Source organism: Balaenoptera musculus, chromosome 3 (assembly GCF_009873245.2).
Source record: "Balaenoptera musculus isolate JJ_BM4_2016_0621 chromosome 3, mBalMus1.pri.v3, whole genome shotgun sequence".
Taxonomy (NCBI): domain Eukaryota; kingdom Metazoa; phylum Chordata; class Mammalia; order Artiodactyla; family Balaenopteridae; genus Balaenoptera; species Balaenoptera musculus.
Window position 1 is genome coordinate 69,782,826 of NC_045787.1, and position 15,934 is coordinate 69,798,759.

General features: G+C 37.7%; 1 protein-coding gene across 16 annotated transcripts in view; it reads right to left on the minus strand.

The window, feature by feature from the left end:
• Nucleotides 1-15,934, minus strand: part of MEF2C (myocyte enhancer factor 2C) — a 164,492-nt gene that overhangs the window by 21,519 nt on the left and 127,039 nt on the right. For all 16 annotated transcript variants that reach the window (XM_036846481.1, XM_036846478.1, XM_036846483.1 and 13 more), the window contains 2 exons: nucleotides 10,577-10,763; nucleotides 8,032-8,079 (listed from right to left, as the gene is read on the minus strand). In XM_036846481.1, coding sequence (XP_036702376.1) covers nucleotides 8,032-8,079; nucleotides 10,577-10,763 — 235 coding nt within the window. The remainder of the gene's footprint in view (nucleotides 1-8,031; nucleotides 8,080-10,576; nucleotides 10,764-15,934) is intronic.

Consider the following 15,934-nt stretch of genomic DNA (forward strand, 5'->3'; position numbering starts at 1 on the left):
TTAGAATGCATCCTTGAATTGTTCCTTCTCTTGGAATAAAGGCTCCAACTTGCAAATAAGAAAGAAATCGACAATTTGATGTTTCCCATGCACAAAGGCACTCTATCGTTCTGTTCTCGGTACTGACTTACTGAAGGGATAGTTTTTCATCGCACCACAAAAATGACATGGAACCTTGCTATCTTAAAAAAAGTTCCACTTAACAATGAATGATAGATTTATGACTCACTTAATTGTTCACTCCTTGCGATTTGGGGGCTGTCTCTTTACTAAAAAATGAGGGGGTGTCTTCATTATTGACACAATTGTTCATTCTTTCAGTCATTTTTATAAACAAAAATATTGAGACAGTTCAAATTAGAGAGAACGTGACAGAAGAGAAAGAATAATTACTTGTGGTTTTAACATTTACACAACTGCTGCAAACACATCAGAAGATGATAATGTTCAAATGAAATGTGTTGCACTGCATCGCACGGCGCTCCCTTTCTGCCTCAGATTTATTAATATCTCCTCTCTACTCCCACCCTTGAGGGTAGGGGCCGCGGCAGGCATCTCTGTGAGGCCTACTAGTGCACTACTCACACCTTGCACGTTTAATAAATATTACTGGGACTAGATTAAACTAAGCTTTATTTTTTGCTTAGGAAGTCAAGAATATAGATAATTATAATACTAACAAAAGCCAACATTTATTAACAAGCACTTACTCTAGGGCAGAAACTGTGCTAGGTGCTGCCTTGTACTGATGATCTCATTTAATTTTCACCAACAATCCTGCAAAATGGGAATTCGCAGACTTTCCAAGGGTGATGTCATCTCTAAAGTAACTTGTATATCATGTATTTTTCTTGGTGATTTTATTATTCTGAATATCTGCCTCCAGAATATTTTCCCAAATTACTGCTTGAGCAAAAATTTTGCTCCATGATTTCACAGTTTTCTCTGAGTTGCTTAATACTAAAGGTTTCTTTTCCATGATTGTTATGTAAGTCAATGTTATCATGTTTGAATATGTAAATTGACCACAGCTTTAGATTTGCTATTATTACTATATTATAATAACCTAATATAGCAGGGATTTTTTTCCCCCCTCACACTACAAATACGACAAATCCGTTCTTTGCCATAACTAGAGGTTGTAAGTGGAGTCTAAGGTCAAAAAATCGTGAAAGGAGGGCATAGTGTTTAGTAAGACAGTTACTAAGTAGATATTAAGTTCAGTTAAAATAACTGAAATGGAGCAATAATAAATAAACCTAGTGAATACTTAGCACCCTATGGACACATCTATAGATGATAAATTGAAACTGTTTAGCCAAGGTTTTGGTACAATATAGTTTCCTTTAGTAGAAAGTTAACTAAAGGAATATATCCGATTTGATCTTTCAAATATGAGACTGTTTCATGACTATACACTCTTAGAATTGAAATTCAAGTGAAAGATTCTATATAAGTCTAACTAAAATTTAAGACTGGCAAAGGTTTGTCTAAAAACAGCAAATTATACTCTTGGCTGACAGCCTTGAAGCCCCGAAAAGTCCCTGGTAGGTAAAACATTGATTTCCAAGAGGGGTTTTTTTAACCACATCCCTCCGTCAGGATCTGCTGTCTATTGATGTACAGTTTCATATCACTAATGATTTTGAAAAGAGCTTTTCCTTCTGTATTATCTCCAAATAAAATCTTATGGCGATGTCAAAAACAGGAAAGAGAGAAACCAACACTGTGCGAGGACAAAGAAAAATGCTAAGAGAAAAAAGACAAATGTTGAGTAAAACTAATATTTTAGGGGGAAATGTTAACTTCTTGAGTTAATATTAAAAAGACCAAAGTTTTATTATCAATCACACTCTTAGGTTAAGTCAATGGGATATGAGTGAAGAGACCCATTTTCATATTGCTTTGCTGAATATAATAGAAAGACAGGTGATAAAAAGGAATACAACTTGTGAGGTCAGAGATCATGATATGCAAAAGGCTCTAAAATCTGCTGAAACACTCTCTAGGGAAGTTATAATTTGAAATTTTGTTTTTCCCTCTGGAAATCAAACTCCTTAAGTCAAACCAAAAGGGTTGAAAGCAGATGGTGCCCTGACTTAGCCTGTAACATTCATCTGTCTCCTCTTTGACCTGCCTCTCCCACTTCAACATTGACCCCTAGAGAATGGTGTCACGGTAGTGCTTTACCTATCATCTTCCAGGTCTTGTACACGGGAAGTGGACACTGATTTTCTTGGCAGTGGCTGACTATCACGTGCTGTAGATTCTCCAACTAGAGGACAGTATTTTTTTTCCTTTTAATAAATCTAGATAACCTTGGTTTGGGTTAAAAATATCATTGTTACTTAATTGCATAGATAATAATAAAGCAATGCTGTTGGATCTTTATTTATGTTATGGGTGAACTCCCAAGATAAAACTGCAAATGAGTTCAGAATTTTTATTCAGGACAATTTAAACTAACATAATACTTTAAAAGAATCCAACTATTAATTCAGATTTTTTTCATTGGCTGCCTAACAATTTTTTAAAAAGTAAATTTTAAAATTTTAAAAAGTAAAAATAAAATTATATTTTTATAGTAACAAAAAAGTTTTCTTATTTGAGAGTAACTAAATGGTATCAATCTCCTTTCTTGAATATTGCATTCTGCATTTGTGTTTTGTTAGACAACAAAAATATAAACTTGTTAAAGCCAATACTTTTAAACTGAATTTTTAACCACTTCACTGATAGTTTAAATCATTGAGCAAGAATTGCAGAGAAGTCTGTTTGGTTGATAAGAAAGTCAGCCAAGAAATTTTTGATAAGTATTCTCAAAAACAAATACTTGCAAAGCAATAGTACTGGTATAGAATAATTAAACATTGTATGACCTTTACCTCTTCTCATTTAGTTCTATTTTATAATATGCTAAATTTTTCTTTTCCAATGCTAAATGAATTACAAAAAACTCATGTTAGGAAAGTTTTGTGATTATATGATCATAAAACACTGCATGTAAATGGACTTTAAAGACTTTTGTGTCTTATCCTTAATGTGAGTACTAAGTTCAGAGGCTCCAAGTTATGACCCAAAGTCTTAACTGGATGGAGTCTTTTCAGAGTCTGGAAGCCAGGTCTCCTCACTCAGCCACCGCTCAGTGGTTTATCCGCAGCAGTACACTGCCACCACCAAGTCTCCATGTATTTAGCTGATATAAATTAAGCATTCCAGAAGTGACAGTGCTTGACAACCAAATGCATAAAATAGTAAACAATAAACATCAAAATAAGGAAACAGCTGTTAGTTTCTTTTTATATAAAATTATATTTACTATAAATGCCAATTAAAATTATTAATCAATATACATAAATATCCTTCGCCTTATTGTCAAATAGCTATGTAGACTGTAGAATTCTCCTAAATTTTCAAAGAGGTTCCTAAAGGGTTTTTTCTGCTCCCCCCACCTCCCTTTTTTTGGTCTCAATCAGGAAACAGTATATCCTTGAGCATACTGGTACTTTTGACTCAATAAAAAAGCAACTATGTTATCAAAGTGAAAACAAAGGGTACCAAGAGGGAAGTGAATAATCCAACACAAGGCATGGCTGTGCTAACGATTATTTCTATTAAATCTAACAGAAATTCAGTTGAACCTGATCTTAAAATCATCTGTAACCACTAAGATTAGCATGTTAAAAGCTTTAATGTACGGAGATATGACAAAATGTAATTTTAAAAGCAGTGACTTTTCATTTTGTCTCTTGAAAGGAAAGGATTAAATAGTGGATGAATAACTGTCAACTGAAACCTACAAGTGTCACTATTACTAATGTATTATAATGACTTGCTGTATGTTTCCCTTACATCAAGAGCACAACTCCATCCTGTTTCTTCTTTATCAACACTTGCCTTCATCTCTGAAATGACTTCAACTTAAGCAATAAGAGGGTCACTATTTTAAGAGGGAATTTGTGATGGTCTGAGGTACCAACCTCCATTTCATTTCCTGCTGTATATCAGCTCTTCAGGTTTTCCATTAAGTAAGTTAAAGTTAGTAAAACTTCATTGGTCAATAGTGCTCAGCCATTTAATTAAATAATTAATGCACTATTCATTATACACAGTATCAGAAGAATACATTATTTTTGTGAATTACAGATCAAGGGTGTATCTTTTTGTATTTAAAATTACATTATTCCTTTGAAGTATTCTTTCTTTTTTTCACATAAACAGTATTACAAATTTATGTCTAGAAGATCAACTTTTCCTTTCTTCAGCTAACAAAAATTTACTGAATATCTGCCATGTCCTCTCACTTATTTCTTGAGCTGGGAATACAAACTGAATAGGACACAGTTTGCCCCTAGAGGGATGAATGTCCAGGAGAGAGATGTGTGCCTAGATACTGCAATTACAATGCAAGGAAGTAAATAATGTAGGCACAGGCTGCCAAGAGAGAATCAAGGAGAGGTGCATAATTCCTTTTGGAAGAGTCAGGAAAGGATTTCCTGAATGGCTGAACTGAATTCTGAGGGATGACAAGCGGTGCTCCGCAGCATGAAGCAGGAGAGTTCTAGGAACGCATACACAAAGGCAAGAAGCCTTGACACTGTTTGGAAAGTGGCAGCACAATGCAGTTAAGAGCATGGACTCTGGAGACAGACTGCCTGGGTTCCACCTTGAGCCATTACTTAACCTCTCTGTGCCTCAGTTCCCCCAACTATAGGAAGGGCATTAATATGAATATATACATTAAAGGGCTGCGATGCAAAAAGATGAGTTAATTTTTGTAAGTCACATAGTAAGAGCAATTTAAATGTTTGCTATTATTAGAGTTGGAGTGCAGGATTTTTGATGGCAGTGGCAGAAGGTAAGAAGGTTGAAGACTGGAGAGTAGGGATGGGCCAGAGATAAGAGGCTCATGGTTAATTCTGAAAGAGCTGGGAAACCATGGCTGGATTTTGAGTATCTGAACGATGACCTACAATTAGTTTAAGGTTTTGATAAAGACTAATGAGTCACGAGGAGACTGGAGTGGGATGCAGTGTGAAGCTGGGAGATGAATTAGGGATCTCTGGAAATAGTTCTGGAGTGTTGCTATAACCCTGAACCAGGGCAGTGGGATAATAATGGAGAGAAAGGATTAGCTTTAGGAAATACCTTCGAGGCAAAGTTGGTAAGATTTGATGACTCACTGGATGGTGGGATGAGGGAGAGGTACAGTGCAAGGAGTGGATGGGAAAGATGCTATACTTTATGATCGAGCTGAGAGCTCTTTGGTCTCTTGGTATTTATAAGAACACAATAAACGCCAAATTTACTTCCTTCCCAGGACTTCCCTGGTGGCACAGTGGTTAAGAATCTGCCTGCCAATGCAGGGGACACGGGTTCGATCCCTGGTCCGGGAAGATCCCACATGCCATGGAGCAACTAAGCCTGTGCGCCACAACTACTGAGCCTGCACTCTAGAGCCCGAGAGCCACAACTACTGAGCCCTCATGCCACAACTACTGAAGCCCGCGCGCCTAGAGCCCGTGCTCTGCAACAAGAGAAGCCACCGCAGTGAGAAGCACGTACAATGCAACGAAGAGAAGCCCCCGCTCACCGAAACTAGAGAAAGCCTGTGTGCAGCAACGAAGACCCAACACAGCCAAAAATAAATAAATAAATAAATAAATTTATTAAAAAAAATGTATTTCCTTCCCTCATGAAACTATACCCTTTTTACAAGTTGAGATGACTAGATTTTGAAAAAAAATTACAGGCCAAAAAATATTTAACTTAATTGCAGAGTCTTGCCACTTGACCTCAGAGTTTCTAACTTTATCTGAGACTTTGAATTTCAATGACAATATTCAAAATTTGGAAGATATCTTCTGGCCATTTTGCTTTAGTTTTCTTTTCTGAAAATGTAGAGACATTCTGGCTGGCCTTGTTTCCCTCAGTATTATGTGATTGTCTGACATCAGCACCGATATATTCATCTCCGACACATGATACTGGCTGGCATGAGAAAGAAGGGGCAGACAGCTAAGCCTGTGGGCAGGACATAGCAGCTAAGCTCAAGACTCAGTGGCATGTGCAACAGGTGTTTTGTAGAACCAGGGTTAGAAAGGGCTTCTTCCTCTACTTTTAAAAAGTGGGGAAGTAACTCTTTCATAACTATACAGAAACTGTGACAATTATATGCTCATGGTTACAAGATACAATTATCAAAATACAAGGTTTATTATCATCAAGGTGGAGCAACTGAGTGTTTCTTTTATTTCCTTCTATTTTTGAAGTAGAAGATTCTTGTGCTACAGCAGAGGTCCTGAAGCAGGGGGATGAATTTGCTAAGCCTGTAAGATTTTTATTTTAGTTCAGTGACGCTATAGCCTATATGTGGCTAACTTCTATGCTTACAAGATTGAGTGTCTTCTTTGTCCCCGGAGGGCCATTTACCTTAGTGGACTGTCAGGGAATTGACAATGACAGCATAATTGAACAACAACACTTATTTTCAACATAGAATTCTAAAGCATTCTAGCTATTATGCAGTAACAAGAGGCCACGTTCATCAAAGATGAGTGACCCATCCCCCCAACCCCACATGTTTTTTGTTTTTTTTTTTTACTACTTCTAATAACTTTCATCACCACTACTGGCTGTTCCCATATGAGCAAGCAAACTGATGCATCGAGATACTGGATAAAATATCGTAACATCGAAACCATTTTTCTTATTTATCTTTTTCTTGGTCTTTGAGACAATCCAGTTTTCAGCCCCCATCACCCTCTCTAGCCAGTGTTTGGCAGAGACTTGAATCCAAGCTACAGTGATCTAGCTTTGATCTGGTTCTGTAATTTTCAGGCTACAAACCATACAGTATTTTTTGAGGGAAAAAAAATGAGCACTTTGCTTCAATGTCCAGCAAAATAGTATATTCAGTCTACTCATTAATTTGAATCTACCTAATTTTTAAAAGCTAGATAAAATAGGAAGCTAGTGCCATTGATTCTGTTTGTTAATTCACTGTGTAGTTTTAATACTTTTCCTTCATTACTCACTGAATTAGTGAAGAGCCAACATCAGGAATAAGAAACATTACTCCCAAATGGATATATTTATAAAAATGTTTTTATATGCCAATTTTTTAATCTTCTTTCTTATAATTAGCAGGCTATTATAGTTGAACCCGGCAAAATATTTTAATTAGGGTGTCCATAAATATTTCAATAAACTTGAATTTTTTTGACATTTCAAGCATAACCTTATGTTACCATGCCTGCCTCCTACTATTTTAAATGTAGAGCATGTTCCAGCTGCAGGAATTACCATGGTTACTTGTTGTGCCAATAGTGAACTGCAGTTAACATCAGAAAGTATTGTCCTGTCTTACCGCTGCATTGAAAATGACATCAATATCTCAATAATCACAATTATATGAATTAATATGGAACCCTGGAGAAGTGTGACTATGAGATAATTGGGCATAATGGAAGAAGTTCTTAAGAGCTGAACTATATTTAAGGGGCTTTTTTGAGGGGTACACTGTGTTCATATTCTCTAAGAACTCATTTTAATGCCAAATGTGGTTTTATTTTATTAACAGTATTGTTGAAGGGTTATAATCTCACTCCTTCCTTTTCTTTATGTATTCTCCTTTAGAAGTGTACAGGAGTTTGGTACTTTGTGTAGAAAGTGATTCACATTTAACGTGAAATGATTAACAAAGAACACGATCGACAAGGCTTGTTAAAGGTATTTTTGTGGCTACAGATGGTACCTAGGATTAAATTGATTTGATCAGAACCCCCAATTCTGATTATGTTGACAAGTTGAAGTTTTATTAAGGAAAGGTCTAGTTAATAAACAGTCTTCTGAGTTACTATCCAACCACTCCTGCTTCATGAAAGTGCTTTAGAAATTCTTGGGGCCATTTTCCCATGCCTCTCACTCATCTCTCAACTTGACTTTGTTCAAAAGACTTACTTCTGCAAATCACCAAGTAAAGGAACCCTAAACAATGAAACGTACTCTAGTACTGAAGTCTCCACTCACCTGCACTGGTGCCTGCACCGGATGTGAGGTCTCCACCCATCAGACCACCTATGGATGAAAGAGGAAGATCAAAAGGAGAAAGGCTAAAGGCCCACAGAGCAACACACTTTACCTTTAGCAACCTTAGTATTCTGTCCTCACCCAAGAGTCCTAAATTTGTCAAGTATTACCTAGGTCAGATGGCTGATATTCGTTTCACTGTGATATGCTGTGCTCAAACATTAAAAATACACTCAATCACTGACTGACATTTTGCAGAATCTTTCTTTCTAAGAAAGATTACATTTAAAAAGCTAGGCTTTAGGACTTCCCTGGTGGGGCGGTGGTTAAGAATCTGCCTGCCAATGCAGGGGACACGGGTTCCAGCCCTGGTCCAGGAAGATCCCACATGCCGTGCAGCAACTAAGCCCGTGCGCCACAACTACTGAGCCTGTGCTCTGGAGCCCGCGAGCCACAACTACTGAGCCCACGTATCACAACTACTGAAACCTGTGCGCCTAGAGCCCGTGCTCTGCAGCAAGAGAAGCCACCGCAATGAGAAGCCCGCGCACCGCAACGAAGAGTAGCCCCCGCTCCTTGCAACTAGAGAAAGCCCACATGCAGCAACGAAGACCCAATACAGCCCAAAAATTTAAAAAATGAATAAATTAAAAAAAAATCTAGTCTTTGAATGGTCTCTAAATTTTTATCATATTTCCAAGTCTAGTTTTCTCTAAGGTGATATTTTCTAGAAAGTGAAGAAAAAGAGTAAGGTTTACTCTATGCTCAAATAACCATATATTTGATGTTTAATTCTTTGTAAGTATATTTTATACAATTAATTCTGTGCAACGCTAATTGTCTAGAACTTTGGTCATTTCATGAATCTTCTAACAGTGAATGATCTCATTTACTATCCGGATTTTACTTACTAACGCAATAAAACAGGTTTTATTGACTACAAATTTAGAAACATATCTTTATTCACTGTTAGCTTAAGAAAGTAGGTTAAAATCTGGCAGTGTGTATTTATGAGAGTTGGGATGTTTGAAAAAGATACTGAATATAATAATTATTTTTATTTTTTAAGGAACAAAATTTAGCCAAAAGAACAGAATATCAGCTAGATTATTCTCTAATTGCTATAATTATTATTTGGTTCTGGGTTTGGAATTAGAAGAAACTGTTCATTACATTTTAGGAAAATGTTTATTATTTCCAATCAAATAAATATTTTGGAAATAAATGATGAGATTTTTAAAAACAAATGAGCATGAGTTCATCAAATAGGAGATTCAATAGCATTTGAGTATGATCTGAAAGGAATACATATGGTTATTGAAAATGCTTATGAAAAATTTCAGCATATTCAGAAGTAGAAAGAATAGCACAAGTTGTTTATACACATCTTTCAGATTCAAGATTTATCAAGTTTTTTTTAGTGTGGCTGATTTTGATTGTATTCTCCACATGAAGTTTCTGTACTAAAAAAGTAACACATGTTTAATTCTAATTATAAGGCAGATAGTCAAGTATTCTAAAGGAAAAATTCTGTGAATAAATCGCTTTTAATAAAAAGTGTGTCTAAGACATTAGAACTTTCCTATCAAGTGCTTTTAAAGAAATAAAATGTAAATATATAATGATTTGCTGTATGTGATTTAGAAATACCATGACTTTTTGGTGCTTATTTTAGAAATATGAAGGAATTGTTTAGTTATATTCAACTCACATTTATTTAGTTCTTACGGTGAGTCTGACAAATCAAAAGGACATTCTTCCCTTCAAGGTTCTGTAAGTTCAGTGGGGAAATGGACACATACTCAATACAGTACATCATATTGTGTATCGTTTGATCTGAGTACTAAAAATGGTCGAACTTTTCCTGAGCGATGATTTTTCTCTGGGACACTGTGAATTGTATAACGGTAAGCGTCTCCTAGAAGTGTAGACACACATTTGTGGCAGGTGTATATGTCCTTGTGATGTGCTCTTAACTACTGACTTAGTTTTGTTTTTAATTCACCGTTCTTATAAATTATGCTATCCTATCACATTTCTTTCTCTGCCTTAAATCCTTTTGTGCTATAAGTTACTTTTGTGCTATACGTTACTGTATAAATAAATAAATATCGACCAAAATAATAAATAACTGAGATAGATGCTATCAGAGGACACAGGGGAAGGTTTCACAGAAGAGGTGATATCTGGCTAGGAGGAAGAGGGAAAATGGCATTTTAGGCAGGAGAAGAGGAGAAGCAAAAGCATGGAGACAGGATATTTGATGTTCTGTTTGAGAAAGTATGTGGTTAAAATATAGCCAAATGAGGAGATTGGTGACAGATAGGCTCAACGGATAAACTGCAGATTATGAAACATTTTGAAAGATGTGCTGAGTTAGGTTTTATCATGTGGAAGACCTAGCTGGGGATGGTTATTAAGCAATGAAGGGACAAAAGACATGGAAAACTGGAAAACGCGTCATCTTGTAGGTAAAATAGCCTTTTTTTGCCAAGGGTGGCTCCTTCCAATGGTTTGTTACCATTGCGTTCTTATGAGAACATACCTGTGTTACCCGCACTCGGAGGTCGATGTGTTACACCAGGAGACATACTATTCCTCTGCAGAGAAGGGTGGGCCAGTGGCAAAAGGTTGGGGTTCCCCAGTGAGCTGACGGGGTTGCTGTATACCAAACTGTTGTGGCTGGACACTGGGATGGAGACTGGCATCTCAAAGTTGGGGGGTGGAACAGCCTGTAGGAGCAGGAAAAAAACCCGCGGGTAAACAAAACGAACAGAAACAGAGCTCTCCCAGTACAGACAGCTTTTACTTTTCAAAGAAAAATTTCAAATCCAAACTGCCTGGTGTCTAGAAGACCATTAAGAAGAGCTCTCAAGATGTGCGGATCCTAAATTGATTTCTTTAATGTGCTTAGAATGCCTTCTTTGCAACTATTAGAAAACGTTTCACTTTTGTTTCAAACAAAGCCCCATTTCATTAGACTCCGTTGTCTTTGAATTCCGTTCTATTAAGTAGTGATTGTTCATCTGTGATATCTGAATCTGGTGCCAGAAATGACTGAAAGATCAAAGGTATATGATTGTGATGACTTCACAGAGAAAAAGGATTAAAATGCAAACTGGAGCCTTTGGTCTAATTGCTTATTGAAGCATATTTATGCAGAAGTTTAATGATATAAAATCATCTCCAGGCGTGTGAAAAGCACATATACTTTAATTATTATTTTTAAAAGTCTGTCTTTTGAAAGTTAACTCTAAAGATAATAGACATTTTAAGATACAGGATTCAACAGAGCATGTATCATTCAATAATTCATATTTTAACATGATAGTTCAGAATGTACGTTACACTTCACATTTTGGGATATACTGACACTGACAAATGGCAAGACCTATATCTTCAATGAGACAGTTGCAAGCATTTAGTGAACTGAGGCTTTGTGGATGTCTAATTAGAGTAATTCAGGTCCCAATCATTGATCTTTTGGTATTATTTTGGCAATTTAATCCAAACATGCTTATTTTTCTGCTTGTATTAGCTAGATAATCATAGTTGTAATTCCCTCCCTCTTTTCCTTCGTTTTTAATATTATAAATGAAAATACTGTTTCCATATATTGCCAGAGGACTCATGATGTCAGAGCATACAGCATTCTTAATATAAAATGGATATATGTATGTGTATGTGTGTGAATCTAATAGGTATACTAGGGTTTATATAGAACATTCCCTCAGGGAGTCTCTAATAAGCCACTGTACGAATTTAAATGCATAAGTGCATGTGGCTCAAAGTTTTCTTTTTTACTATTTTTTTCTGTAATCCCAACATCAAGTTTTGTTTTGTTTTGTTCTTCCTGGTTTGTTGGCTGGCCTGCACCATACGTTGTGCTCTGCAATAGTCCTTTGTTTATCCTGGTGATAATTACAATATTGCCCTCCTTCTATGCTTCTGCTCCGTTTTTCTCTATTTTTCCTATTTGTCTTTTCTTCCCTGATCTGGACATGGCGATACTGACGAAAACAAACATGTCGTAACTCTTTTCTTTTACATGTCTTTGATTCTTCATTTTTTAGAGGGAGGGCTTCCCTGGTGGCGCAGTGGTTGAGAATCCGCCTGCCAATGCAGGGGACACGGGTTCGAGCCCTGGTCTGGGAAGATCTCACATGCCGCGGAGCAATTAGGCCCGTGAGCCACAACTACTGAGCCTGCGCGTCTGGAGCCTGTGCTCCGCAACAAGAGAGGCCGCGACAGTGAGAGGCCCGCGCACTGCGATGAGGAGTGGCCCCTGCTTGCCGCAGCTAGAGAAAGCCCTCGCACAGAGGCGGAGACCCAACACAGCCAAAAATAAATAGATAAATAAATAAATTAAATTAAATTTAAAAAATTAAAAAAAAAAAAAGAAAACCCATTTTTTAGAGGGAAATAAAAATGTTCACGTGTTATGTTAACACAGTCATTTTTTTTATTAGGCTTTATCTGTTGTCAACGGGGTAACAAAAATAATTTTGGATAAACACCATGATACAATCGAACATCCATGTTTGATAAGACACCAAAGAATGAATATATCCAATTCCCAGAGTCTTTAAACAACCAAAAATATTAGTGTATGCTGTAAAATAAATGTCTACAGAGTCAATAAAATATTGCATTCCTTTATTAAAAGGCCAAATAAGAATTACTCTAGCACACCTAAGAGAACGAAGTAGCCTTCTAGGTTTTCACCATTTGCCCCTCCACCCTCTTCACTGCTCTGGGCCCAGGAGGCTGATGCTGCAGACTGTATCCACCAGATCCCCCTGGCCCTCTGGCTTTGGCTGGGCCAGTGGAGGCACCGTCAGAAGTACAGAGAGTAGGAGGAGAGAGGTCAGGGTATTCTTCTGCTGTAGCATCCCTCTTGCTGGGCCACAGGATGGCAGAGGCTGCATTCCCCTAGTGGAGGTCACACCCCTTTTGGGCCCTCTCTCCTACAGACATAGATCTTACTGTGCTCCGGTAACTCCTTCCTCCTCTTGCTCCTTCAGACCTGGATGTGCTAAGAGCTTCTAGGTTGTAAGCCCTAATGTACTTCACTATTTCTCGAGTTTCCCTCATCTCTACCCATCTATAAATAGTCCCTTTATTAAACTCTCTTCAATTACCCCTTTGAGTTTGCCATCTGTTTCCCACTGGAGCCATAATAGTAACTCTCTAGATCTAGACGAGTGGTACTCTATACAGGTGGGCTATCTCCTTAGGGAGCATTTTGGAAATTTGTGGGTGTCACAATGATTGGGGGGCATGGCTGGTATTTTCCTGGTGGGTAGGTATGCTGTATATTCTATTACATGTGGGACAGTTCTACACAACAAAGAATTGTCTCTTACCCCATTCAACTTTCGAATGTCCCACTGGACATTCATGTGGGTGAAAAACCTGTTTAATAATGATCTGAGTCAGAACTAACTTTGTTCTGCAGACACAAGGTATTTTTAATACACTGAGATGCAGATTTTATGATACACTGAAATTCCCAGAAATGCAATTACTGTGTATGGTGAGGGAATGTTTCACTTTGTTTGGTATGGAACTTTATTAAAAATTTTTCACCACTTTGGAAAATCATGTCCTCAATGACAATGCCGCTCTTGTGACTTTTGTTGTAAATACAGCACACTGCTTTCTCTTAACTCACTCCATTAAAAAATTTTCCTCACCACTTCACTGAAAATGCTCATGTCATAGTCGTGAATAACCTTCAGGTTGCTAAATCCAATGGAAACTTCTCAGTCCTCAACTGGGACACAGATGGTCACTCCTTGATAAACCTCCTCCCTTTCCATGGCCCTGAACTTTCCCTCCTGTTTTGATAGCTGCTCCTTCTCAGCCTTCGCTGCTGGTTCTTCCTCTTCTCCCTGCTCCCTGAATGTAAGAGTACCACAGCCCTTTTTCTATCTCTAGCTCACATCCCTCTCCTGACTCCAGCCTTGCATATCCAGCTATACCCTCAATATTTCTACTTAAGTGTCTGATAGACATCTCAAAACTAGCTCCAACGTAACTCTCCCCATCTCCAGCTGATGACAGCTCAATGCTTTTGTTTGCACACAATAAAATCCTTGGAGTCATCCCAGAATCGTCTCTTTCTCCCACTCCCCACATCCAGTCTACCAGGAAATCCTACTGGCTTAACTTCCATATAGTCTCCAACCACCTCTCACCTTCTAATGGCTGGTTCTAGCACCATCATCTCTTGCCTTAATCACTGCAGTCACTTCCTAATAGTCACCCGCTTCTATCCTTGCCCTCCCTTCTATTTTCAACCTTGCAAACAGGCAGATCCCTTAGGAGCATAAATCAGATGATGGCACTTCTCTATTCTAAACCCTGTGAGAGCTCCCAGCTTAGGTGGAGTAAAGCCCAACTTCTTCCAATGTTCCACAAGGCCCTATAAATTCCAGTTTTTGCCAGGCTCCATTACTGATTTCCTATCCTCCTCTTCCTCCCTGCCTCATTCTTGTCTCATTTCTCTGGCTAACTCCATCACTTCCTTCAAGTTTCTGCTCAAAATCTGGTCTTTTCCATAAAGAACAGACTTGTGGTTGCCGGGGGTGGTGGTGGGGGGGCTGGGGGGGCGTGGAGGGAGTGGTTGGAGGGATGGATTGGGAGTTTGGGATTAGCAGATGCAAACTATTACATATAGGATGTTTAAACAACGTGGTCCTACTGTATAACACAGGGGACTATACTCAATATCCTGTGATAAACCATAATGGAAAAGAATATGAAAAAGAATATATGTATAACTGAGTCACTTTGCTGTACAGCAGAAATTAATACAACTTTGTAAATCAACTATACTTGAATAAATTTTAAAAACATCTGATCTTCACAAGGAAGCCCACCCTGACTACTCTACTTAATCCTGCCCCTGCTCCCACCCATCTCCTGATCTCTTTCCCTCTCTCTTCTTTCCCTATTTTTACAAGAGCAATTAAGGTGTTGGTCAAATAACGTTCCCTTTCATCAAGGTGCTAAAGCTCTTTTGCTATGAAGTAATACATACCCTAGTCTACTTCTTATTATATTAATTGAATATTTTTATTCAAAGAAGAATGTTTAGGAAGATACTATATTAACATAAAAACGTACAAGCTTACAACTTACTATATATTATTTTCTGAGCAGACACTATACTATAATTTACATACATGATATGACTCAACCATTTCAACATCCCTTCACTATAGAAATAATCCTTCCTTTTTAAATTGGTGAGATTAAGTAAGTGGCCCAAGGTCATCTAACTAGTGACCGAGCCTATTGGTTTTGCTACTAAATCACCATGCAACACAGTATATGTTTTTGGATAGAAATAAAATATTTCAGTCAGAAATTATACTGTGAAGTGAGTATGGGCTGCATATTAGTAGCTTATTATTTATGAACCACAAACATAATGAACTAATTGGATTCTCACGGAACGTGGCTGAACGTCCACGTTGGGGTGCATGCTTATGCCCACTGATGCCAGGGTGTGACGGAGGGCTTGGGGAAAAATACACCCTAAAGACTCCTATCATTCATATTTACTCAGATTTGGTATTTTAAAGCTTTCTTTTGGTTACAAATGTTTTAATCCGTATTCACTATTACTACTTATAAATGTTTACCTGGGAACCCTAAGGATCTGCTGTAAAACTACTTCTCCCCTGAATATTCTACAGAATATCGATTGTGTCTCAGTAGAGAGCAAAGCCAATACCTCCCTCCTCCCCCATGCTTATGTCCACATCCAAAATAGAGAGGATGATTCATAATCATTTAATAAATTCTGAACCACTCTACTAACCAATTTAGTGAAAGTCTCTCTACTCCTCTCTTCCTCTGACCATCATCCCCAAGAGTTATTCAGTTTCCAGAA